General features: G+C 37.8%; 1 protein-coding gene across 3 annotated transcripts in view; it reads right to left on the bottom strand.

Annotated features, from left to right (window-relative positions):
* The window catches only part of LOC125231602 (myosin-2 heavy chain, non muscle), a 163,434-nt gene that overhangs the window by 3,549 nt on the left and 134,225 nt on the right, over positions 1–25,660 (bottom strand). For all 3 annotated transcript variants that reach the window (XM_048137095.1, XM_048137174.1, XM_048137251.1), the window contains 3 exons: positions 1,502–1,668; positions 909–1,041; positions 255–685 (listed from right to left, as the gene is read on the bottom strand). In XM_048137095.1, coding sequence (XP_047993052.1) covers positions 255–685; positions 909–1,041; positions 1,502–1,668 — 731 coding nt within the window. The remainder of the gene's footprint in view (positions 1–254; positions 686–908; positions 1,042–1,501; positions 1,669–25,660) is intronic.

The raw sequence follows: 25,660 nt of genomic DNA, 5'->3' as shown, positions 1-25,660 counted from the left end.
CGTTTATTACCTCAGCCTAAGTTTTACCTTGCAAACCGATTTCTAGAAAAAATAGTATTGTTCTTATTAAAGCGCTTCATATCATGTATAGGAATGGAACATACATGCCGCAGGAAATAAACAGCATAAGGTACTGCGTTCGGAATAAAATTACAATTAATATCGACAGGAAAATTTCACTGAAATTAATCTGAAGTATAGTTTTCCAAAAAAGTTCGTCTATACTTAGCGAAATGTAGCTCGTAAAAACTTACCTCAGCAGCCAACTCGTTAGCGTCAGTGCTCAACTCCTCATTGGCGCTCAGCCTGAGCTGGCACTCCTCCACCTCGCAGCACACGGGATCGCAGGCGGCGTCGGCGCGGTCGCACACGGTGTTGCACGCCGTGCTGCTGACGGCGCGCGCCGAGTCGGCGGCGGCGCGCAGCGAGTCGGCGCGCTCGATCTCCGCCCGCGCCGCCTCCAGCTGCGCGCGCAGGGTGCGCTCGATCTCGCTGTGGGCGTGGAGACGAGCTCTGCTCTCGGCGACTTCGCGCTTTAGGGAATCTATTGTCTCTTTTAGGCCTTTGATGTCGTTGGCGAGCGCCGTGACCTCGTTGACGTGCGCGGCCTGAAGACGTGCGTTCGCCTCTTCTTTCGACGACACTTCCATTTCTAGCTCCGATATCTTGCCCAGGCATTCAGCGACTGCAAAATACAAATAATATTTTATATATTTAGATTCTTCCACGTGTAACAAAAGAGTTAGCAGACAGGTAAAGTATTTAAAACCGTCCCACACTGGCAACAGTGGCAACGCTTTTTACGCGTCCGATTCTAACAGTTAAATACAAAGAGTTGACCTGAGGCTGATACTTAATAGTCGACTAAGTGACTCTTATTAGGTTCTATAGTTCTACAGATAACGTACTTGTATCGAGGTCCTTCTGCGCCCGCTGCTGGCGGTCGTGGTCGGCCCGCTCGGCGCTCGTGCGCTCCGCAGCCGCCACGCCTCGCCACCGCTCGGCCTCCAGGCGCCACGAACCGCCATTTAGTGCGTCCAACTGGAAATGTCAACAGTTACATTAGTTTCCTATGTTTGTTTCAAATAGACCGTAATTATTACCTATGCTAGACCCTATTATTTTTTGGATTATAATGAAATTTTTAACTGTGGGGTCCACTTAAAAATAAAAAAGTGGATGGATTGTGTGAAAGAGGACATGAGAAAGAAAGATATGAGTGTTGAGATGACGAAAGATAGGGGAGAATGGAAGAGGAAGACATGTTGTACCGACCCCACATAACGTGGGATAAGAGTAGGAGGAAGAAGAAGAACTTAAAAATAAAAAAAGTACATATAACCAAAGGTCTTCCATGCTATACAAGTGGCCCACGGCAGTTTCTCCTAAATTAAACGTTCGTATTAATTAGTAATTCATTCATCTCCTCGTAATGTTCTTGTTCCCCATGAAATATGACGACAGACACAAATGATAACAAATAACAATCACATCAACTTACCCGAAACACTAAATACTGGACGAGCACGCCGAGCGCCTCGACGCCCTTGGCGGCGTGCGCAAGCGCAGCGGCCTGAGTCTCGCGCGGCGCGAGCGCGGGCGTGGCGCGCGCCGGCGTCGGCGCCCGCTTGCTGCGGGGCCCCACCGCCGCTGTCACGCGGGGCGGTTCTGTGGACAAAGAAAATTTCGATTTAATTTATTGCGAAATACTTTATTGGAAATAAAAAGACACAACTAATACTGTCAATGATCTAGGTACTTCAGTGGCTTGTCATGGGCAGTTTGGTCCATTTTATTTCTCGATTTCGACTTGTTTTAATATATGACTGAATTGGTATTAGAACCAATCAAGAGTGATGATAATTATATTTGATACGAGTTTGTTAGGCTTATTACCTTTAGTGCTAGCCGTAATAACTTACTGTATATATATGTAAAAAACTCAATTTTTTTAATAACTACATTTATCGTGAGAGAAACGTCAAAAGAAACACTAACGACAGGAAACGATAACGAAACAAAATATTAGCACTACCAAAACAGATTAGACGACATAATACGTTTTTTCCCATTCAACCGTATCATTGTCTAGGCGTGGGAATCGTTGCGCAATTTTCTAACACAAAGGAAACTTCCGTCTATTAACAGAAAGCAGAAAACACTAGGTTTCTTTACAGCTAAGTTCCGCCCCTGCTATTCCAGAATTTCTCCTCTACCTACTAATTGACGACAACAATATATATATATATATTTTTTTCTTGCAACTAGCTTAAGAAGGAACCTACTCGGTTTGTAAAATCTAGCTCTCGTTTTTTACCCACGACTAATAGCATGAAAATGCCCATATTTTTTACATAGTTGCTCAATGTGATAATTATCGCACTAGTGCGGTAATTTATATTAAAGTATACTCGTATAACTGTTGCACTGGCAGATCCACCGATTCGCGCACTCGGTAATAATTTTGTAATTCCCCGTTTGTGCAACATTCATTACGAGCAAACTTTCTTTTTGTACGAGTATTTCTGTTATCGCCCGCATGTTCGTATTATACACTAGTTAATAAATAATGTAGACTGTTACCCCCTTATTCATAAACGTACTCTAAAGTTATCTTATCAAGCCGATAAAGTTCGTTTGTCCCTTTCCGACGTATTGGTGTGATAGACAGGGACAAACGAACTTTATCGGCTTGATAACTTTAGTGTACGTTTATGAAAAAGGGGGTAAACCTGTATATCGTCACTACTTTAAAAAAATCTCGTATCTCACGCTGTTCCTCAAAGTTAAAACGCAGTAAGTCTATATGCATTCCATACATACTTACTACAATTTTCTTTTCATTGACAGACGAAGATACGAATTTTTTTTAAAGTAGTGACGATATGATTGTCGTAGATGTTAGATAGTTTTTAGGGTTCCGTACCAAAAAGGTACAACAGGAACCCTTATGGTGCGACTCTGTCCGTCTGTCTGTCCGTCTGTCACATTGTTAAATATCTCGAGAACTACTTATGCTATGGATATGAAATTTGGAATAGTTATAAACATTGTGAACCTCTACAAGTTGAAAGTATATATTTTTTTAATTAATTAAAATAAATGATAGAAAATGGCCAAAATGAAAGGGGGGCAAACTGAAAATTCAAGTAACTAGATCAAGTGGGGTATCGTTAGAAAAAGCTCAAATTGTACATATCAAAACTATTTTTTATCATTTTTTGGTTGTGGAAAAAAAATGTTTTTGAAGGAAAATATAAAAAAAAATACCGTCCCCCCCCTTATCTCCGAAGTTTACCAACATAAATTTATGAAATTTTCACCAAACATGGCTATTATAATGAATATTACAGGAAAAATTAAATCGTACACGTATCTTGAAAACATTTTTTTTTTATTTGTAAAAAACCTTTCAGATTTACATTTTCAATTTCAACACCCTTGCGGGTGTTTATTGTACCTGTATTTTTTTAACAAAATAACAATGAAATTACCTGCTTTCAAATAGAGGCAAAATGGTTAAAATCGGTTCACGCAATAAACTATTATTCCATAAAAATCATCTTCCTGTACGTAGATGTCACTGTACGTTGAACGCTCATTTCCTACATCGCGTTTTTCCTGATATAATGAGGTCGGTTCAGGAGCGTCCTTGCGACATGTCGTAAGTCGTAAACTATTGAAGTCGAATAGTCTTGATTTTATTTGGACGTTGTTAACAATAAAATTGTATATTAAAGTATTACTTGTTATGTGGGAAATTGTAGAGTTCTATGAATAACATTTTGATGATTCAACTATTGAAAGTTTGTACGGAACCCTCGGTGAGCGAGTCCGACTCGCACTTGACCGGTTTTTTTAATACTTTTTCACGAAAATCATACAGTGGCGGCTATTAAAATATTCGTGAGGATGCCAAAGTTTACGAAGTTTTCCTTTCGTGAGACGTCGCAAAAAATACTTCAGCTGGTTGATATCTAATGAGGATTGAGATCAATGGACGCTAAGCCACTAAATAATCTTTAAATGTGGTTAAGTACAATCGCCCAAAATAAACCTATGGCGTAGCCTACCTTCTGAGATAATCAGGAACGAAAATTAGGAACATCAACAGTTTATATAATTTACATGTCTTTGCTTGTATGGTTAAATGATCTCACGTTCACGTTACGCTCCGGTGAGTTGTAGATTTCCCCTTTTAGGAATGTCTTGGCAAATGTATGGTTTACATTAGTTGGTTTAACAAATTAGCCCATTTTTTTTAAATAGTTTGTTTCAAATATGTTGTAAGTAGCTACACTTAGATCACGAAAATGGTATTCCAAGTTATAAAATATTTTAGATGAACAAAGATATAATGAATATAGATGATATACCTAAGCAGCCATAATGTAGGAACAGAATATGATCAATGACTATAGCGTATTAACATGCTAGTTCTGGCATTCTTATTTTTAGGCTACAATTAATCCGTCAATTCATTTTTAATGACTCTAATGAGGATTATGGATTATACCATGTTTCAATCAATTCATCTTACGCTAGGATTTAAGTAGAAAAAGTGAATTTTAACACATTTTTTTTATAGACATTAAGTTATCATCACCGTCACCAGTGTCACCACTAGACTTTATAGCCCGTGGGAATCGAGTTGTATGCATCCCATCCAGTGTTACCGCCAGTGCACCGGTCAAGTCAAATCCCAGGTACCTACCACATTCTCAATGTTAAAAACCTCATTTAGGCCCCACGAAGAGAATCTATTTGGATAATCGATTTCGAAACTATTGTATTGAGGGGCATAAAAGAACAACGGAAACCACTTCAAACGTCAGGCCCTTCTGCGCAACACCATACGCCCACAGAACTCTGGCAAAACCTTTAACAAGACATTCGCCAGTCAAAACTACCCGAAACACAGACACCAAGATCAGTATCATCTATACGCGTTCCTGGGCCAAGGGATACTGGTCTATCAATACATTGCTAGTGAATAACCCGAGTAGAAATCGATGACAACATTACCATGCGGACCACGTAATAGACACGCCACCTGTTAACGTGCGAAGAAATGTAACACGTACAATTTGAACAATTATCAGCCTGCCGAGGTTTATCTTGGTGTACGTGGCTCAAAACAATGTGGTTAATATTATGATTATATTCGAAGACGTCATTATTCTGACATGTACCTAATCTAGACATAAAATTAAACGAACGAAACCTAACCCCATTCAATGAAAGCAGAAACTATTATTGATAGAGTTTATTAATTCAATACAACGTCTGCATTCATCCCGTTGACGTCCACTGGAACCTAACGCCGCGCCGTATAACCTAAACAGCTTATGAATACACTTCTGTTTGTGACGCTTACGACATTTTACCATTGAATGAAACCGAAGCCCATTCACCCTGGGACCTCATTCTCGTATTGCATTTTACATACCTATTAGGATTTAATTTTAAATGAATATTGAAAATTCTTTGGTTAAGTAAGTTAAGTTGCGTTCACTCGTTTTTTTGCAATACTGCTTCCAACTGACAAGCGTGATTGAAGGGAACGAACACCCTCTCGGTTCTGTAACTCAAGACTTCTCATTATTGGCATACGAATGTCGTAAACATAGAAAGGAAATGCGAAACTTCTGCTATTATTCCTTCTGTGTACTGGATACCAGCGGCACCACGCCAGAGTTAAACGCGACAAAAGAGCTGGTAGACAGTCTACACTGGTCAAAAAGAGAAATAAAAAAACAAAGTGTGATGTAAAGCTGCATTTTTGGTATGTTATTTAGGGTCCATGGGGGAATGTAGGACTATATTTTGCAAGCAAAAAAATGGTGTGCTAACTTCGTAATTTAAAAAAAAAAGTAAAAAAATCAGACTTTTTTTAGTATTTGCCGTTTTATTAAAAAACTATGCATTTTTGGTCAAAAGTTGCTTTGTAATGTTGAAAGGGGTTACCTACGCCATTTCGAAAGATGTTTTGCCGATTATTGTTTCGCCGAAAACGTTTTGTCGAATCTACTTTTAAACGAAAGCTTGATCAATCGAAGTTACAATTCATCGAAACATTATTTCATCGAAATAACGTTTTGTCGAAAGCTTATAACATCGAATATTCATTTTTTCGAAACATTTGACTGATCGTACATATGACATGTTAATAATACCAGACATCGAGTAGTAACCATAGCCGTATTTGTTTAATCGAATATGGTCAAGTCTAATAACAAAAGGCCGCACAGCACCGCCACCTTGGATTTTTTCACGAAAAGAGAGAGAGAGAAACAAAAAACTCTTTTCACCTCAGCAGCTGGAAAGAGCCTACTTTGCTGGTTAAAATCAGTGAGAAAAGTAGCTATTTGCTCACTGCACATAATTATATAGAGGCGTCCGAGGCGCCAGACGGGAGAATGCCACTATTTAGTTATGTACAGTGAAAAAATGCTACTTTGCTCACTGATTTGCAGTGTGCAAATAGCTACTTTGCTCACTGATTTTAAGCAGCAAAGTAGGCTCTTAGCAGCTACTGAGGTGAAATAGTTATTTTCATGCGTGTCACATTTTGGACTTTTACTAAATGTTTTTCTCACTGATTTTAACCAGCAAAGTAGGCTCTTTCCAGCTGCTGAGGTGAAAAGAGTTTTTTGTTTCCCTCTCTCTCACTTTCGTGAAAAAATCCAAGGTGGCGGTGCTGTGCGGCCTTTTGTTATTAGACTTGACCATATTCGATTAAACAAATACGGCTATGGTTACTACTCGATGTCTGGTATTATTAACATGTCATATGTACGATCAGTCAAATGTTTCGAAACAATGAATATTCGATGTTATAAGCTTTCGACAAAACGTTATTTCGATGAAATAATGTTTCGATGAATTGTAACTTCGATTGATCAAGCTTTCGTTTAAAAGTAGATTCGACAAAACGTTTTCGGCGAAACAATAATCGGCAAAACATCTTTCGAAATGGCGTAGGTAACCCGTTGAAAGCGCATTAAATTCCAAACAGTTTGACATCTTTTGTATCAATGTCCGTCAAATATTTTTTGAGATATGAAGCGTCAAAAAAAGAACATTTTTCCCCTTTCTATAAAAATATTCATTTTGCTAATATTTTGAGACAGATAGCAAAACAACTCAGGCTATTACATAAATTGTAAAATAAAAATGTAGAAAATTTCACTAGCTTTCATTTAAGACCAAAAGTGTGCCAGTTATTAAAAAAAATAGGATTATATCGTAAGTCTAGTATAACTGAATCAGAAATAATCGGTGGATGGTAATGGCCAAATGGGATAGTTTACATATATTTACAGGAGGTGTAGCGGAGAATGAATTATGATTATTTGGGGGCTGTTCAAGTATTACTCAGACACATATTTGCGTATATCAAATCAACATTTATTTAGTTAGTTAAGTTTACGGTCAAAAAGACCTCAGGATCGACGCTTGGCGGAAAAAAATATTTACGCGGGCATTTCTCAGGAGGCGCGTTTTTACGTGTCCGAGGCAAAAAACGTCAGAACGGACTGGTCTAAAAATCTGAATTAATTCAGGCACAATCATTAGCCTCTGTACTACTTGGTACAATATAAAATTATTTATTTATTATCTGTATAATATAAGTAATAAAATATTAAACGCGAAAAATGACCTTCGGTGGGCGTGTCCCGCACCCAGAATTTGCAAAACAAAAAATCATAACTCAAGATGGAGTTGTTGATCGCAGTTGATATAGATATTCACGTATAAGGTGTTAGTTAACCTATCATATTTTCTATATAAAAATAATATGTTAGCTAAACTCATCGAGTAAAGACAAATTTACGATGTGTCCCGGGCTAGTGACTGATTTCGGTGTAATTTGTTAAACATGACAGTACTCTTACAAATTAATAGATCAGGGACGTAGTAGCACAAATATAGTTAGTTTTAGCTATGTTTTATCCATTCAGTGTAGAGGAGATGAAGTACCGTTTTATAAAGGGGACTTTTTGAAAGTTTCTCAGTCGTTCGCTGGGTTTAGTCCCATGTTTTTTAAGATTCGGTGGATCAATTTACTCCCACAGTTTAGGTCAATTTGTCGTTATGTAAGGTACTAATAAATCCTTGAAAGTATGTTATTACGTCATTATGACATCTCCTCTGTATCATGCATGCTATTGCAGTTATCTCGAAAAAAGCTATAAAATTTGATATCAGTGGAGTAGATTTCCGTGGTTTCGGTGGATTTTTTGACCACCGATATCAAAAAAAGTGACCACCTACTTCGATTGCCACGTTGTAAACTGATTAAATGTCCATTATTTTCTAATATTTCATACTTAAATAGTAGGATATACCTTGTAAAAACATAGAACTATGTTTCTAAGCAAATTAAGCCGCTCTATGGGTACAAAATTCTCTACTGGATAATGACTAGCATATTACCATGTTAAATTTAGTAAAATTGCGCGATTATGAGCCTTTTTACATGACCTGTCATCGAATTAAAATTAAAAATATCAATAAATTGAATAATAAGTTACATATTAAGTTGAAATGTGGAATAATATTTAAAAAATTGAATTCGGTGGCGCAAATTGATTACAGTGCCCATACATAATTTCGGTGATTTTAAAATGTCAGATTTCTTACAAACTATAAGGTTCTAATGGAGGCCTTCACCACCAATATTTTTTATATTTAGGCTAGATTTTAGTAAATTGACTGACATATCAATAAAGTAGTAAATAAAAATCAGCACCGAAATCAGGCACCGAACGTCATCCCTGAGAACTGCCCACGAGTAGAAAACCCTCATTAATTGAATCAGACTGTTCCGAAATTGTTCTTGTACGGACTGGTTTTTAAAGCATATCACTGAGGGTCAATAACATCGATGCAATCTCACGAGCGTTATCGTTTGTCGTGGACGTGCCCGAATCATAGTATTCTCCGTTTAACGAAATATCAGTACATAGACTACATAGTATGTGTTGTATTGCACGCGCAGGTCTCTCACCGCCGCGCAGGTGTAGTCGGACCATAACTCGACAGTATACACTGAGGAACAGCTGTCTTTTTGCGCTGTCACTAGTTTTGCGTTGTCACTACATTTGGCGAATCTTCTAGCCAACAGGTTTGACCTTACTGCGGTGGCTCGCCTCTGCCTTTCTATGTCCTCCTGGTCTTTTAAACTGGACAAGATGTGACCAAGATATCTGACTTCGTGTACTCTCCGCAATTGAACTCCATCAAGCAAAAGAGGTGGTACATGTGTGGGCATATTTGCTGCCTCCATGAGCATAAATTCAGACTTGTCCGGATTGTATCTCATGTTATGCTGGCTGGCGTATCTCTCGCATTCTGCAAGTATCTTACGCATAGCTCCCACAGATGGTGCTAGTAGGACCATATATTATCGTCTGCATATGCGATGTGATTTATCATTTGCCCATTGATGGAGCAGCCAACCTCGGTACTGGTCAAAGCCTGCGACAGCCCATCCATGTACACGCTGAAGAGAGCCGGAGACATACTGCCTCCTTGTCTCACGCCACAGTTTAGCCCGCTGGCTGTGGACAGAGTTGACTTCCATCTTACTACGTTCTTCTGCTGGGAATACCACTTCTCCAGTATCTTAATAATTGGCGTGGGCGCTTTCCGTTCCCGTAGTTTATTCCACAGCAATCGGTGGTCAAATACAACTCAAGTGGACTTTCTATCACTACAGGAGTTGTGCCATCAAGATGCAGAACCAGGACCCTCAAAAAGGAAAAAGTAAAATGTAACTAATTCTGTTTTATTTTTCTAATTTAGGCCACTAGGTGAGTGTTTTATTGTTGTATTATTGTGTCGACTTTTTGTTTATGTTATACTAACAGGTAGTTTTTAAAATATCCAATAATGTATAAGTACTAACCATTATGGGCCCTTTGTTGTCTGATATAATAAATAAATTAGATTAAATTAATTTACTAAACTTCAAAATTTTACTGTATTTTATTTCTTCATTAGTAATAGTCAAATCGATGCAAAGTTAGCTTAGACAATTTTATCAGATAAACGGATATCAAAGAAAGTAAGATCGAATAGATAACACTTTCAACCTAAAACTTTTAGCGTAAACTAATACCTTAACCAATCTACCAGGCTTCTCTATTTATAGATTTTTTTTTGTTTACCAAAGTAACTATTCTTCTTACTGACATTTACTTGCACTAAAACTAAAGCAAAATAAATTTATACAATGTTGTATTGCAATATATATCATATCATGAAGTATTTTGCAGATATTTGTCCAAAAATATTGGCAAAACGCTACATTTTATAAATGCGTCAAAAATTAACCTTTTTTGACGCTTCATATCTCGAAAACTATTTGACGGACATTGATAAAAAAGATGTCAAACTGTTTGAAATTTAATGCGCTTTCAACATTATAAAGCAACTTTTGACAAAAACGCATAGTTTTTTAATAAAAAAATAAAAACCAAAAGAAGTCCGATTTTTTTACTTTTTTTTTTTAATTACGAAGTTAGCACACTTTTTTTTTGCTTGCAAAACATAGTCTTATATTCCCCCAAGGACTCCAAATAACATACCAAAAATCCAGCTTTACATCACACTTTGTTTTTTTAGCCGATTTTCATGTAAGATTTGACCGGTGTAGTCCCCGTGCTCCAACTTACTCTTTCACTTTAGTTTGCTTAGTCTAAGAGCTAAGAGCCTTAGCTATGCCTTCTAATAGAACCAGGGTACTTAGCCGAATAGCACATAAACGCTCACGAAACGCTCGTAGATATCTATCTCTATCGCTCTTGCGTATTGGCGCGACAGAGCCAGACTACCTTTCGCGGCGTTTCGTTTTCGTTTCGCGTCGTAGAAATGCCATTCGGCTACGGGGCCAAGTTAACGCTTTAAATTCCAAAGCGTTGCGCGTTGTTGGGTTATTTACGTGCACATAGCGCCAATTGTTAAGGCAATTACCCTATGTTATGGTAATTGTCGTCCACGTTTCCTGGCTGGTAATTTGTCCAACATTTTTGAACATGACAAACTTCGATCAAAAGGTTTTATTAGTTCATCAGTTTCTGAATGCAGTCGTACGTCGCTCCACGGTCCATCAAGCGGTAGCCGCCCATTTCCGCGCCGCACTAAATGCACCATACAAACCAAATATACCGTAAACAATTTAATATCAACCACTGAACGGATTTGATACTTTTTGTAATGGGCCGCGCCGTCACGGTGGGTTTTATGGTGTCGGGACGACTGAATCCGGGTGTTCCCAGTTTTTGTTTTATTGGTCGAGTTGTATTTTTATTTATGGGAAAGTGTGAGGTTTTCGCAATCCGAAGTTTATTATTTTCGAATGTGTTTTTTTAATATAGTAAATTTTAATTTACAATGGAGATCTATTAAGATTTAATCAATTAAATCAATGTAATCCTTAATTTGTATTTATTACATTTTAATTAGAGTCACACATATCATCATTTTTTTAAGGAATGCACCACGAAGTAATCTCTAGCAAAGTTTATCGACCCATTAAAATTAATGAAAATATGTACCCAGCATTAATAAGCAATCGAAACAAGAATTAGAAAACAATCACATGTCAACTCGCATTTGTTGATAAACAGAAGTTTTCATTTCAATATGATTAAGATAGACTCATGCGTGCGAGAATGCTACTGCCAGTTATCCAATTTAGTTTTTGGAATAGCAACCTTGTGTCCTGTTACGTACAGTATAGTTAGCTGTACTGCCGGTACCTAATTAGTGTAGTAACGCGGTAGCCATAAAGATGCTTATGCATGTTCTTTCATTTAAGATGTGTTGAATTGATAGTCTGCTGGGGCTGGGCCTTTTACGACTTTCTTAACAATTAGTATATGTTGCAAGACTATGAAGTCATACAACAGAGACAATGATCCTTTAGTAAAAATAACAAGAGTTCCTTCATCGTAATTATATTAAAATTTTACCTATTTCAACTAAATGGATTAAGAACTAGGCAGTATCCAAATAACTCGTATCCAATCGAGTCGCCTGACTTTGCAACAAAGTGACACTTATCAATGTCGATAAGTATTATTTAACTTCCACACTCTGTCGGCTTAGCATACTCGTAGGAGCGCTACGACAATATCTCGTACGCGAGATAAGATGAATATAGAGGTAATTATAACAGTTATCCGTTAAGTACTCTCTTATTAAAAACAATGAGCAGTCTAGGTATTTCGCAAGAGCTCCGGTGCTAAGCCTAGCGAGTAAACTCGAGCTGACACCTCAGCACCTCACACAACGTTTATTACACATCAAGAAGGAAATAATCGCGGATGATGTCTCAATAGTAATTTTGTGAATGGGCGGTCAGAGGGTCAGCGCGCGCGCAGGCGGCGCGTGGGCACAAATTGGTGCCGTTCGTTGAAGAGGCGAATTAACACATCGCAGGGCTGCTGGCAGATGATGCAGTCGTTTGTCGGCTGACCAGTCATTAGTATAACAATGACGTAAGGTTAAGGTGATGAGCCCGGCTTAAAAATATTGCACGAAAGGCTGGCATGGTGCAACAACTCTCGTATTTGTTAGATATATAGATTATTTCGTATTTGTTAGATGTATAGATTAGTTCAGTCAGAAAAGAAGAGTTTCATTCAACCGATGCAACTACTTACACGTCGAAAAAGGTAGTAGACCACAATAAAATACAATGGGCATTATCGACATTTCAGCCATATAAAGCCCCGGGGCCAGATGGAATCTACCCCATACTACTACGAGAAGGCGCTAACGTACTTATACCCCACTTGAGTAGACTGTACAAAGCGTGTATTGCCTTCGGACATGTACCACGTGCATGGAGGTTAGTAAAGGTAACATACTTGCCCAAACCAGGCAAAGAGGATTACACAGAAGCCAAATCATATAGGCCCATAAGTCTATCATCATTTCTCCTTAAAACTTTGGAGAAACTGGTGGACAGACACATCAGGGATGGTCCGCTCAAGAGACATCCACTACACCGCTTGCAATGTGCATACCAGCCGGGCAAGTCCACGGAGACAGCACTACACCTGGTGACAACTAGAGCGGAGCAGGCCATAGAAAGCAAAGAACTATGTCTTGCTGCATTTCTGGATGTCGAAGGTGCCTTTGATCGCACCACATATGGTGCAATCAATAATGCTGCACTCAAACATGGCATAGAACCTACCATCTGCCGCTGGATAGGTAATATGTTGAACAGCCGGCTAATTAAGTCCTCCCTCATGGGGGAAGAATTACTAGCCACAGCAACAAAAGGTTGTCCACAAGGTGGGGTTCTCTCTCCGACTCTATGGAGCCTGGTAGTGAACTCACTTTTGGAAGAACTAAATAAGAGCCCAGTATATACAGTGGGTTATGCAGATGATTTAGTGATACTCATAAACGGGAAATTCCCGGGAACGGTGTCAGAAATTATGAATACAGCACTGAGGCAAGTGGAGAGGTGGTGTAACCACCAACAACTCTCCATCAATCCAGGCAAAACAGTGGTAGTACCGTTTACCAGGAAAAGGGCCCTTACTGGCATGGAGCAACTAAGGCTCTATGGAAGGGTACTTGAACTTTCCAATGAAGTGAAATATCTAGGGGTAACACTAGACAAAGAACTGAACTGGAAAAGACACGTCGAACTGACCACAGCCAAGGCACTTAGAGTGTTTGGAATGTGCAGGTCAGCTTACGGCAAAACATGGGGTTTAAACCCAAAGGTACTAAGGTGGATCTACACCATGATGGTGAGACCTATAATCCTGTACGGAAGCCTGGCCTGGTGGCCAAGGACATTACTGAGCACATGCAAGGATGTCCTCATGAAGGTACAAAGGACAGCATGCATGGCTATAACGGGTGCGTTCAGAACGACGCCAACAGCAGCATTGGAGGTACTATTGGATCTCCCGCCGCTACATCTAGTGATACAGTCTGAGGCACTGAAATCGCTACACCGGCTGGCTTTAACAGGCCTCTGGAGCGATAGCATGCCGAAAACTAAACACACAAGCATGGAATACAACAATTCTATGGGAAGGCTGATGAGTATGGGCTGCGACAAAATGCAACCGAAATTCATCTTCCACAAAAACTTCAAAACCAAAGTCCATACTAGAGCCGAATGGAAGGAGGGTCTGGAGACACCCACCCCTGATGACAACACCATCATCTGGTATACAGACGGGTCCAAGATGGCATCTGGTACGGGCGCAGGCATTTATGCAAATGACTACAGAGGTAGTATCAGCATGGGCAATTATGCCACGGTCTTTCAAGCCGAGACATATGCAATAATTGCCTGTGTACATGAGAATATAGTTAGACAAATCCAAGGTAAGACTATCTATATACTCAGCGACAGTCAAGCGGCACTCAAAGCCTTCACATCGCCCAGAGTTACCTCTAGACTGGTATTAAACGGCATCCAAGCTCTTAACAAGCTTGGAAGGCAAAACAAGGTGCAACTGGTATGGATACCGGGGCACGAAGGCTTCATTGGCAATGAAAACGCTGATGAACTTGCCAAGGCCGGATCTGAAGACAACTTCATAGGTCCGGAACCTTATGTGGGCCTTTCACAAGGAACCATCAGAACGGCTATGAAAGACCAAACAAAGGCTAGTCACCAAAAAGAGTGGGATGCCCTGGTTGATCTGAAGCATTCAAAGCTCTTTATGCAGAGGGCAGACTCTGGATGGAGCAAAAAGCTAGGGAAGCTAGGCAAAAGACAACTCCAAATTATAACGGGGGTGTTCACAGGTAGAGATGGGTCGTGGGTAAATACCCAATCTACCCACCCAGGTATTTACCCGGTAAATACCTATCTACCCGGTATTTACCCGTATCTACCCAAATTGACGGGTAGATTCATTTCATGTTGGACATGCTGATTTGTGTTAAAATGGAGATAAATACTAAGTTTGTGGTTGTAATTTTTATACACAATTTAAAACAAAACTGTTCAGTCAAATTAGTCAAATAGACAATTAAGTTTACAGAAGTTTTAATGTATATTTTTAAAAATAATTAAAAAAATATGTTTTATGTGCTTTTTAGATTGTATTAATTAGTCGTATATATACGATAAATATAAAGTTCCTAGTACTGGTTGGAGGGGGTTATGGTGGGGTTAGGGGGGGTAAAATCTATTTTTTTCATATTTCATGGAAACTATCATCAATATCGAAAAGTATTGTATATACGAACTAAAATAGACACAATTTCCTACAAAAAAGTTTATATGCATTTTTGTCATAAAACATACTATGTATGAGTTATGAGCTTGAAAAAGATTTTTTTTTAATATTTTTATTCACATATTTTTATTTTCAGTTTTAATTTATCAAACTTATAATTTATATTAAAAGCATTTGAAATTATTTCCGTATGTCAGAGAATGATATTACACGATTTTTATAGTTGGAGTGATACACTAAAATCACATTTTATCTCATAGCAACCTATTCGTTCCCAATTTGAATAAACATTATGTGTACAATTACAAAAACTGACTTAAATTAATCTATTTTAGCCCAAACACCATTTAAAAACGTCAAATTTGGAAGAAAAACGAAAATACCCGCGTATTTACCCGCGGGTAGGTAAATATCGGGTATTTACCCGGTAAATACCCACCGTCGGGTATTTACCTGGGTAGTTACCCATCTCTATTCACAGGCCATTACGGGGTCAAAGGAATTTTGGCCAAGATGGGACACGCCGACAACACTGATTGTCGCATGTGTGGCGAAGAGGAAGAGACCGTCAGACATTTAATGTGTGAATGTCACGCCCTCGCCAGACAAAGAATGAAGAACTTTGGAGCAGGCTACCTGGCACCGAAGGACTTCAGAGAGCTACCCATGAGCCTCATCATCCGATACGTGGAGATGATCGAGAAGCTCCTGAATAGCTGAAGGATCTTAGGATCGTAGGGGGTAATTGCACAAAAGATCCCGATGGGTCGAAGTGTATCTGTAAGGGCCCCCGCAGTTTTAAGATAAGATAAGATAAGATGCAACTACTTCTTACTTAAAATTTTAAATAGCTACTAAATTATTATCTCAATTGATTCTTCGAATACTGCTCCGAAGCAGAAACAGACTTTCGCATTTTATCCACTTGTTACCATTTTCGGCATTCGATTTTGCGAGACTCGACGACGACGATCGATGAACGAAAACCTAACTAGCATACTTTACAAAACTTATATGTTAAATGATTTGATACATGGGTATCAAAGCGTGACTCCTTTGATCACATTAATTTGACAGCTGTAACGGGAAGCCTAGTTTCCAATAAATAGGTGTTCGAGTATATGTCGAAACATTGTTATTCGTGAAACATCCTGCCAGCCCTATGCGACGCTTGCAGTCTATTCAGGCTATTGTTAGCCCTTTTTACGAATTAGGAAATGCATTATTTGCCGACATAAATTGAGTGCACAATGCATTTAAACGTATATAGTCGATGTGTCGAATATATGTTTTTTAATACTACGTCGGTGGCAAACAAGCATACGGCCCGCCTGATGGAAAGCGGCCACCGTACACTCATTTTTGCTGTGTATGTTACCAGTAGATGGGAGTTTATAAACTCGATTTCAAACGTAGCCTTGACGGTCCCTCAACAATTTTCATACTCCGTAGCAGTAAAAGTTATTAAAGAAATCTTAAATTTAAATTCAACATAAATAATTAGACTTAAACAGGCTTATCTGGCTTATACATAGCTTACCTTTTCCCAGTCTTATAAAAGCGTAATTGACGAACGGTAACATGTTATTTTTTCCACTGAATCATCAATTAATCTCACGGGGACATCCACGTAATGGCGCATCTCGACTTGCAGTACTCTGATGACTGCAGGTCGTTACCATTAGCTGCTTTACACAAGCAAAATGCCGTATGTGACGTCTATTAGTGTTCATGTATACTATGATAACATGATTATACAGAAAATATGATAGTCGTGTAAATCTTATCTTTAATATGTCCCTGATTTCTGAACTCAGTAATGATTTCTGTATGAGGGCGTTATACTTTAGTTCATCGTTTTACAATATTATTTGCCCATGGCACCATAATAATAAGTTTTATAACTCCCAAACGATAACCGATTCTTGAATGAAAAATATTATAAGTAATACTTAAAAGCGCAAGAGTGCAATGTGCACTGACGACACATTCGAATGACCCTTCTCTTATTCAAAAACGTTGCAACAAGGCTAAAAATTCACATGTATTTTATCGCCAAATACTCAATGTCATTAAGGATGCGTCTTGTCTTGCGCTTACGATCCTCAACAGCAAGACTATTCAACAGTTGAGTAGGGTAACGGGCACCGGGCGTGCAGCGACTAGCCGTTGTTGGAATAAGATATTAACCATGCAGGGATACCGTTGGCTTTGTTGCCCGTGTCCACTGAGGCAAGGAAGTTACTGCATATTATGGTTACTTTATCGCAGGATAACTTAATATAACGAAATAAGTTAACGAAAAACTTAGACATAGACATTTTTAACAGTAATCCAATCTGTGCGGCGTAATCTAGTGAACAATAGCTTTGAGTGAGCTTGCCCTACCGATGACTGTAGTTTTTTAAAGCGAGTGTGTCATTTAAGCATGATATTTTTTGTTTTGTTTTGTTTAAAATCTAGTTAGATTAAGTAGGTTTCTTAGTATTGCAATGTGATAGTGTAAACCACCTAATAACTCCCAGTATGTTACTATTGGTGGGAACCTGTAATTGGCTTTTTGTAACCTAATTAAGTTAACCTTTCTGTATTAATAGCTGTTGGTTCTCCGAACAATAATAAATAAATAAATAAATAAATAAATAAATAAATAAATAAATAAATAAATAAATAAATAAATAAATAAATAAATAAATAAATAAATAAATAAATAAATAAATAAATATGCAAGTCGTATGTTAATTTGTCTAGCGTGTCTACTTTTAAGTTTAAAGTCGCGTGAACAAATTGGACATATGTGTATTGATTATTTTTGTAACAAAAGAGGTACCTATGAAGTAAGTATGATAGAATTGATAAGATAGTTTTATAGGAGAGATTCAGCCTCGTAATTGAAAGAGGTGTCGCCTTTCCACGGAAAAATATAAGTAATTAAAATGTATGTGCTATCTTCTGCTACAAAACTCTATCCTTAGATAATACAAAACTCAATATAACATGATATATGTATATTAAATAGAATTGTTACAAAAAATGCTAGTAAAAGCACCATTTTTTACTCATTTAATGATAATCAAAGCACACATTCAGTCACATTTGCTAACGATAAAGCGCCATCACCGCCTAATCCTTTTATTTCAGATCGGTCATAATTCAAGCCGAAACTGGGTTAACTGGCGTGATACTGATGTGTGGCCCTTCGCATTTTTTAGCCTATTAATTCTGTTGGCATGCAACTCGTTCTAATAGAAATAGGTACAGAATTAGAGAACTGTTTGACGCTTTCGATACAATAGAAACACACAGGCTGCCTAAGGTATTTAAGTTGTAACTGCTTAGTAATTTTGCATTTATACAGCACTGACTGTGGAAAATGTGGAATATGTGATGAAGACGAAGTTAGACAAATACACCCGTCGAACCGAAAACGTACCAAAAGCCTTGGACTCCATCATGAGACACATGGGGATATAGCTCTTGAGTGGGCTACGAATTCTTGTAGTGTATACACATGCACAAAGTAAGTATCATGACAATAGGTTATACCTGATCCTATATTCGTTAAAATGCAAAAAATCGACCGAAACAGCTCTTTCTAAAAATTTAAACATTTGAAGAATTACACAACATTCACATCACAAATAGTTATTTAGCTCACATATTGATTGACACACAGAACAAACAGTGCTTCCTATTCCGAGAAAATGGCGAAACCACATTTCGGCAATATCGACTCCAACCTGCTAATTTTGCTCAGCGTATTTGTTAGAAAGCCAACTGTAACTAACAATAATAAGGTTTTGTATCGATAACGTAATGGAGTAATTTATGATGCTTGGAAAGCAAAACAGAATTCAATGCATGTAACTAGTTGAAGATTCTAATAGAAACGTGGCCAATGTGCACTCGGCGTCATGATAGTGAATTGTAACAGATCGAGAAGTTGGCTCTATTTACATAGATAGTCAATTCGAGACATACCTAGGTAGCTAGAAGAAATCGCAGTGGAGCGATAGTCAGCTGGAGAGATGCTTGACTAGAGCATTGCAGTATACGTAATTGTAGAAATAAATACATCCCAGTTCAGATGTAGTCAGACATCAACCTAACAATAAGTTATTATTTTCAAGGCTAACAAATCCCAGTAACGCCATAGTTGAATGAGTAGTTAAATAATTTTTAGTTAAAACTCTTCCCGTACTGAAATAGACGAAAAAACACTTGCTGTATGTCACTGCGGCACATCTAAATTTACCAGTGAACATAAAAACATCGCGATAACAATGCAAATTTAAACTCAGAGCTTGTTTTTATCATAAGTATGGCAAAAATAAAAATAAGTAAAATACGGAGGTAACGTATTTTTACTATTTTGAGATTCCGTTTTTGTGAGTTCGGTATTGAGTAGAACATACATTTCCTGCCGGAGAAAAAGCAAAATTTATAATGTTTCCTAAAAGCTATTAACATAAATCTCAATCGAAAGACCACGTGTAATGTGTTTATTAATAAACTGAGTGCAATTAAAATCACAACAAATTTAATGACAATTTCCACTTTTCATTCACTACCAAAGTGCCCAAAGTCCACGTAAGCTTGCCGTTAAAATACACATCAAATTTGCCTCAAATTATTCCGAAGTGTTGAACGTTGGTTTGAAAACATTGTAGCGTTCCGTAATCGTACAGTATAACCATTACCGAGTTGTTTACCTGCCATAAAATTCTACTACCTACTGATTAGGAAAATGTCCAGTTTCTAGAGACACTTTCAAACAGCGATAGCACAAAAAGCTACTTATTTTACATTTACATATCTACTAGATTTGTTACAGCAGTAACCTATAGGTATTAATTAGGTATTTAAAAAAATCTTGATGATATTACAAAAATTCGATTGTATTTGATAACACCTCTAAGAAGAGGAGAAACATATTTTTTTTGTTTAGGTACGCGTTCATGATAATTGATGTCTTTCTGAAGCCACTAGATCCAAATATCCTGGACTTTCGTTCTAATAATATGCCCTAGCGCATAGAGTCACATCTAAATTTAGTTGTGTTTGTATGTCAGGGGGCCGCCGCAAGCCGTCCTATAAGGGTCACCCGACAGCATGATATGAGGAATCTTGAATCTTAATTATTGCATTATAACAGATTCCTGTCCTGGATCAGCCATCCATAGTAGTGTATTCTAAGATTGTACTGAAGTGTCTGAATGGAGGCTATCTCCTTAGGAAGCCTATTGCGAATCATATAACATAATAACTAACTTAAACCCTGAGGCTTGAAATCAAGGATGCTAGAAGTATTTCCTCGCTGTATCGTAATCCTGATTTACGCTGTGCTTCTTCCTCCTACCGAACTCCTGTCGAACCAAATTCTGTAGTGTACTATACAAACATTCTTAACTTGATCTTACAATTATGAAGACATCCCGTTATCATAATCATTAATCAACTAATTCTTATGAATTGGTCAAACTGTTGAGAGTTGACACTTATACATTGTTAGTACAAGTCTCTAGATGCCTTATGCTATGCCTATTTCTATTTGAGTATACTGTCTGGTCCGGTAATAAAGAAACCGAACTAATTAAGTCTTAGATTAGTTTCTAACGACTGTATAAAAGGCGGTAACTATAAACCATTACCCGTTTTCACAATGTATACATCATTCTAATTTCACCACAGTTGTTTCCCGTGAATGGCGTGAACGTGTGAGTCTCCCAACATTGTTTATACATATCGCGGTGGATCAACGCTTTACCTAATTCGTTAATACGTTTGTATACATAATATATGTTACGGAGAGCAGTGATACCATCGAGTGAATTTACGGTGGACCTAAGATGTTTGTGCTGGAAAGCTGATTGTGATTACCTATTATAAGATAGGTACAGTCAACCAATTGGAACCCTAGGCCACTCTACAACTATGTCAAAATGACAAGCAATAAGAGATTTCTTACAATCTGATTTATAACGTCACTATGACATAATTCTACCAATTGGTTGACTGTACGTCAACCAATTGGAACCCCAGGCCACTCTACAACTATGTCAAAATGACAAGCGTAAGAAATTTCTTACAATCTGATTTAAAACGTCACTATGACATAGTTCTACAGTGGCCTAGGGTTGCAATTAGTTGACTGTACAGTCACCATCAGATATATCAGAGTCCCAATATATCTGAGAGCTTTAGCATACCTAATACCTAGAAGGTAACGCTAATTTTATCGAGATAACAATACCTAAATTATATGAATCTGTAAAGCGCAGGACCAATTCCTATGTACAGTCAACCAATTGGAACCCTAGGCCACTGTAGAACTATGTCATAGTGACGTTATAAATCAGATTGTAAGAAATCTCTTACTGCTTGTCATTTTGACATGGTTGTAGAGTGGCCTAGGGTTCCAATTGGTTGACTGTACGGTCACGGATTTTAATTGTTGATCCACTTCTAGCTCATTTTATACTGGACATTTCATAGTTAACCATAGTTAAGCTACGACGTGTCCAGTATAAAATGGGCTAGAAGTGGATCAACAAAGTCCGTGACTTTACCTTTTGATTGACGATTCGTAGATTTTTTTGTGTATCCTAAAGCCATACAGATAGGATTATCTAAAAAACTGACATACAATATTTTGCCAGTAAGTATATTATATTATAATATCAGTAACAGCGCAATTACCAGGCAACATTCTCTCACATACTTGATTGCTACTAAGTAAGGGCTCAAAGGACTAAGGTCTCATTATCTACATATTTTAACCATAAAGTCAAGGGAACGTCCTCTTTGATAAAAAAAAAACGGAAAGCGAGTGTTACATTCATTTGCTGCAATTGACCTCTGCAATCTCCTTTTACAACATAACATTGTTGCATTGAGAGCAGGCCTTGTTGTCCCATTGATACCTATTTATATACAGAGTATCTTCATTCGCAACAATAAACTTTTTAACAAAAAATAAAACCGCCTTCAAAAATAAGCGCGTTACAAAACACGGAGAAACTAAAAAGCCAAAAATAATAAACCTTTCAATTCAGATTTCTTATCGTATTGCAATAAGCTAAACATCCAAATTATAAACAAATCAATTATTTTTGTAGTCGGTACCAGACCTGTTCGTCGCCTTGCTATTGCCTGTTTGCCCCACCCAACCATACACAGGCTGGTACCGACTCCAAAAATAATTGATTTGTTTATAATTTGGATGTTTAGCTTATTGCAATACGATAAGAAATCTGAATTGAAAGGTTTATTATTTTTGGCTTTTTAGTTTCTCCGTGTTTTGTAACGCGCTTATTTTTGAAGGCGGTTTTATTTTTTGTTAAAAAGTTTATTTATTTGTTGATTTTTAGTGGTTCCTAGTGATATTATATGTATCAGTCCGAATACATGTACAGTAGTGAAAGAATTATCCTTTAACTCCTAACCATTGAGGAGTTGACCTTCCATCATCAGCTCAGTTGATTTTTAGTGGTTCCTAGTGATATTATATGTATCAGTCCGAATACATGTACAGTAGTGAAAGAATTATCCTTAAACTCCTAACCATTGAGGAGTTGACCTTCCATCATCAGCTCAGCCACATAAAATTATTACCATCAGACGTAAATACTGGTGTACCTTTGAAAAATAGACTAAAAACATTACATGTGCCTATAACATTTGAAGAGTTCCCTCGATTTCTCCAGGATCCCATCATCAGACCCTGACTTGGTGCCAATGGGACCATCTCGGGGTTATACCGGTTCGATCAAAAAAAAAATTTTGAAAATCGGTCCACGATTCTCGGAGATATCGAGTAACATACATACAAAAAAAAAAAAAAAAAAAAAAAAAAAAAAAAAAAAACATTCAGTCGAATTGAGAACCTCCTCCTTTTTTGAAGTCGGTTAAAAAAGCAGTAGATATAATATTTATCTGCCTGCCTCATCCTCGTTCGAACATATAGAGTCATCAAACAATGTAAAATTAAGATAATTTTAAGATAAACACGAACCTGTTTTGTTTATTATTACTTTATGAAACTATAGGTCTATTTTCTGTTACAATTACTGTAGATAAGAAAATTGTGTATGACTGTTTGTTTCTGAATAAAAGGAAAAAAAAAAAAAAATAGGTGGATCAAATTTCGGTTAAAGTTTTTTCGCAATACACCTATAATAAGTAAGGGGAAATATAAATATTTTGGGGGAATTGCCAGACATTAAACCGGGTATAGATACAACTCATTGCTGCGTACACGCTAGGACCCATTGCAGTTGTAGCTGACTTTAATTAAACAACGCTGTCTCCACATTTGATACAATTAGAACATATGACTCACATTGTTGTTGTCAGTTCCTTAAATCAGTCTTCGCGTACAGATAGCCGTCATAAAAGACACATTTTTCGTATTTCCCTGTATTGACAAAGGGTGCGCAAGCGCAACTCATAATTTGATCACAGAAACCTGTTAAACTGTTATGTCTTTCGTGTTATTTGTTAAGCTTAATATTTGCATGCAGTTGAAACAAACTTATTTCCAGATATTAAGCGAATATTCTTTATTAACTTTCAACACTCAAGCCGTAAGAAGTAAAATTTAATGTTTCTTGTTGAGTAAGATATGTATCGTTTAAATTAATGAGGAATATGACTAAACTGTCACGTGAAAGTGAAATGCACAGCACAACACAGTAGTTTAAGTTTACCATACAAGATGTGTTTAAATCAATGATGTATATAGAAATTTCTCACAATAAAAATCTACTACTAGTTTTTATATTAATTAATACTAGTAGTATCGACATCAACCAGACACTTTTTTAGGGTTCCGTAGCCAACTAGGAACCCTTATAGTTTCGCCATGTCTGTCCGTCCGTCCGTCCGTCCGTCCGTCCGTCCGTCCGTCCGTCCGTCCGTCCGTCCGTCCGTCCGCGGATAATCTCAGTAACCGTAAGCACTAGAAAGCTGAAATTTGGTACCAATATGTATATCAATCACGCCAACAAAGTGCAAAAATAAAAAATGGAAAAAAATGTTTTATTAGGGTACCCCCCTACATGTAAAGTGGGGGCTGATTTTTTTTTTCATTTCAACCCCAACGTGTGATATATTGTTGGATAGGTATTTAAAAATGAAGAAGGGTTTACTAAGATCGTTTTTTGATAATATTAATATCTTCGGAAATAATCGCTCCTAAAGGAAAAAAAAGTGCGTCCCCCCCCCTCTAACTTTTGAACCATATGTTTAAAAAATATGAAAAAAATCACAAAAGTAGAACATTATAAAAACTTTCTAGGAAAATTGTTTTGAACTTGATAGGTTCAGTAGTTTTTGAGAAAAATACGAAAAACTACGGAACCCTACACTGAGCGTGGCCCGACACGCTCTTGGCCGGTTTTTTACTGTCCCTGAGAGTAATAAGAAAATGGATAGGATATACTAACTAGCGAACAGTATAGCCGATCGGATAGTAATTACGAATGATTTAAGTACATGCTGCACTGTCGTTAAATCTTAATTGACACTGATTTTAGAGCAGTGACCTTAATAGCCCAGATTTAATGACGGATATTCTCTTTTATAAAACGGACCTGTTTGTTTTATGTTTATACAATACTCCGAAACGACTATTTTGTAGTTTGGGAGGCAAACGTTTTTAAGCATAGGCATGTACACTCGCGATCAAAAAAATCGACTCAAACGAATTTTTAATTTCATCGTTTAATATCTCCGGAACCAATCATGAGACCAAAAAAGTAACTGTGCCATTTTAGAGCTTACAGTGTAAGCTTTCGATACGAGCATGTTTTTCAGGCGAAAAATTTCAGTTCATGAAAAACAAGCGATCATACCAAGGAGGTGTAAAATTTGGGTGCAAAAATGACCTTGACAACGAAAGAAAAAACATTTTCATGAAAGAATTACAATTTATTTTTATCTTTAATACCTGGTGTTACCACCAAAAACCTTTTTCACACATGCCATGCGTCTCTTCATTGACCTTATCAGCTTCCTGATGGTGTCCTGGGGGCATGCTTCCCACTCTTCGACCAAAGCTTCTTTCAGGGCCAAAATTGTCTCCGGAGCGGGATCGCGAGCTCAAACCTTGCGTTTTAGGTAATCCCACAAGTGTTCGATGGGATTTAAATCCGGACTGAGAGGTGGCCACTTCAGAGTCAAGATGCCAACTGCGTCAATGGTACTCCTTTATGACGCGGGCGGTATGACAAGGGGCATTGCCTTGCATTAAATGGAACCCCTCGTCAAAGAACCCGACGTAGGGGACGACATGGTCTTGCAGGATGTCGGTGATGTACCTGTCTGCATTCAAACCACCGCCTCGACCCCCGCCATCAACAAAAACCAGCTCGGTCCGCCCCTCCATGGAAATCTCAGCCCAAATCATGACGGAATCTCCACCGTAG

This window comes from Leguminivora glycinivorella, chromosome 1, assembly GCF_023078275.1.
Source record: "Leguminivora glycinivorella isolate SPB_JAAS2020 chromosome 1, LegGlyc_1.1, whole genome shotgun sequence".
NCBI classification, from domain to species: domain Eukaryota; kingdom Metazoa; phylum Arthropoda; class Insecta; order Lepidoptera; family Tortricidae; genus Leguminivora; species Leguminivora glycinivorella.
Note: the sequence above shows the minus strand (reverse complement) of the source record. Positions and strands in the feature narration are given on the sequence as shown.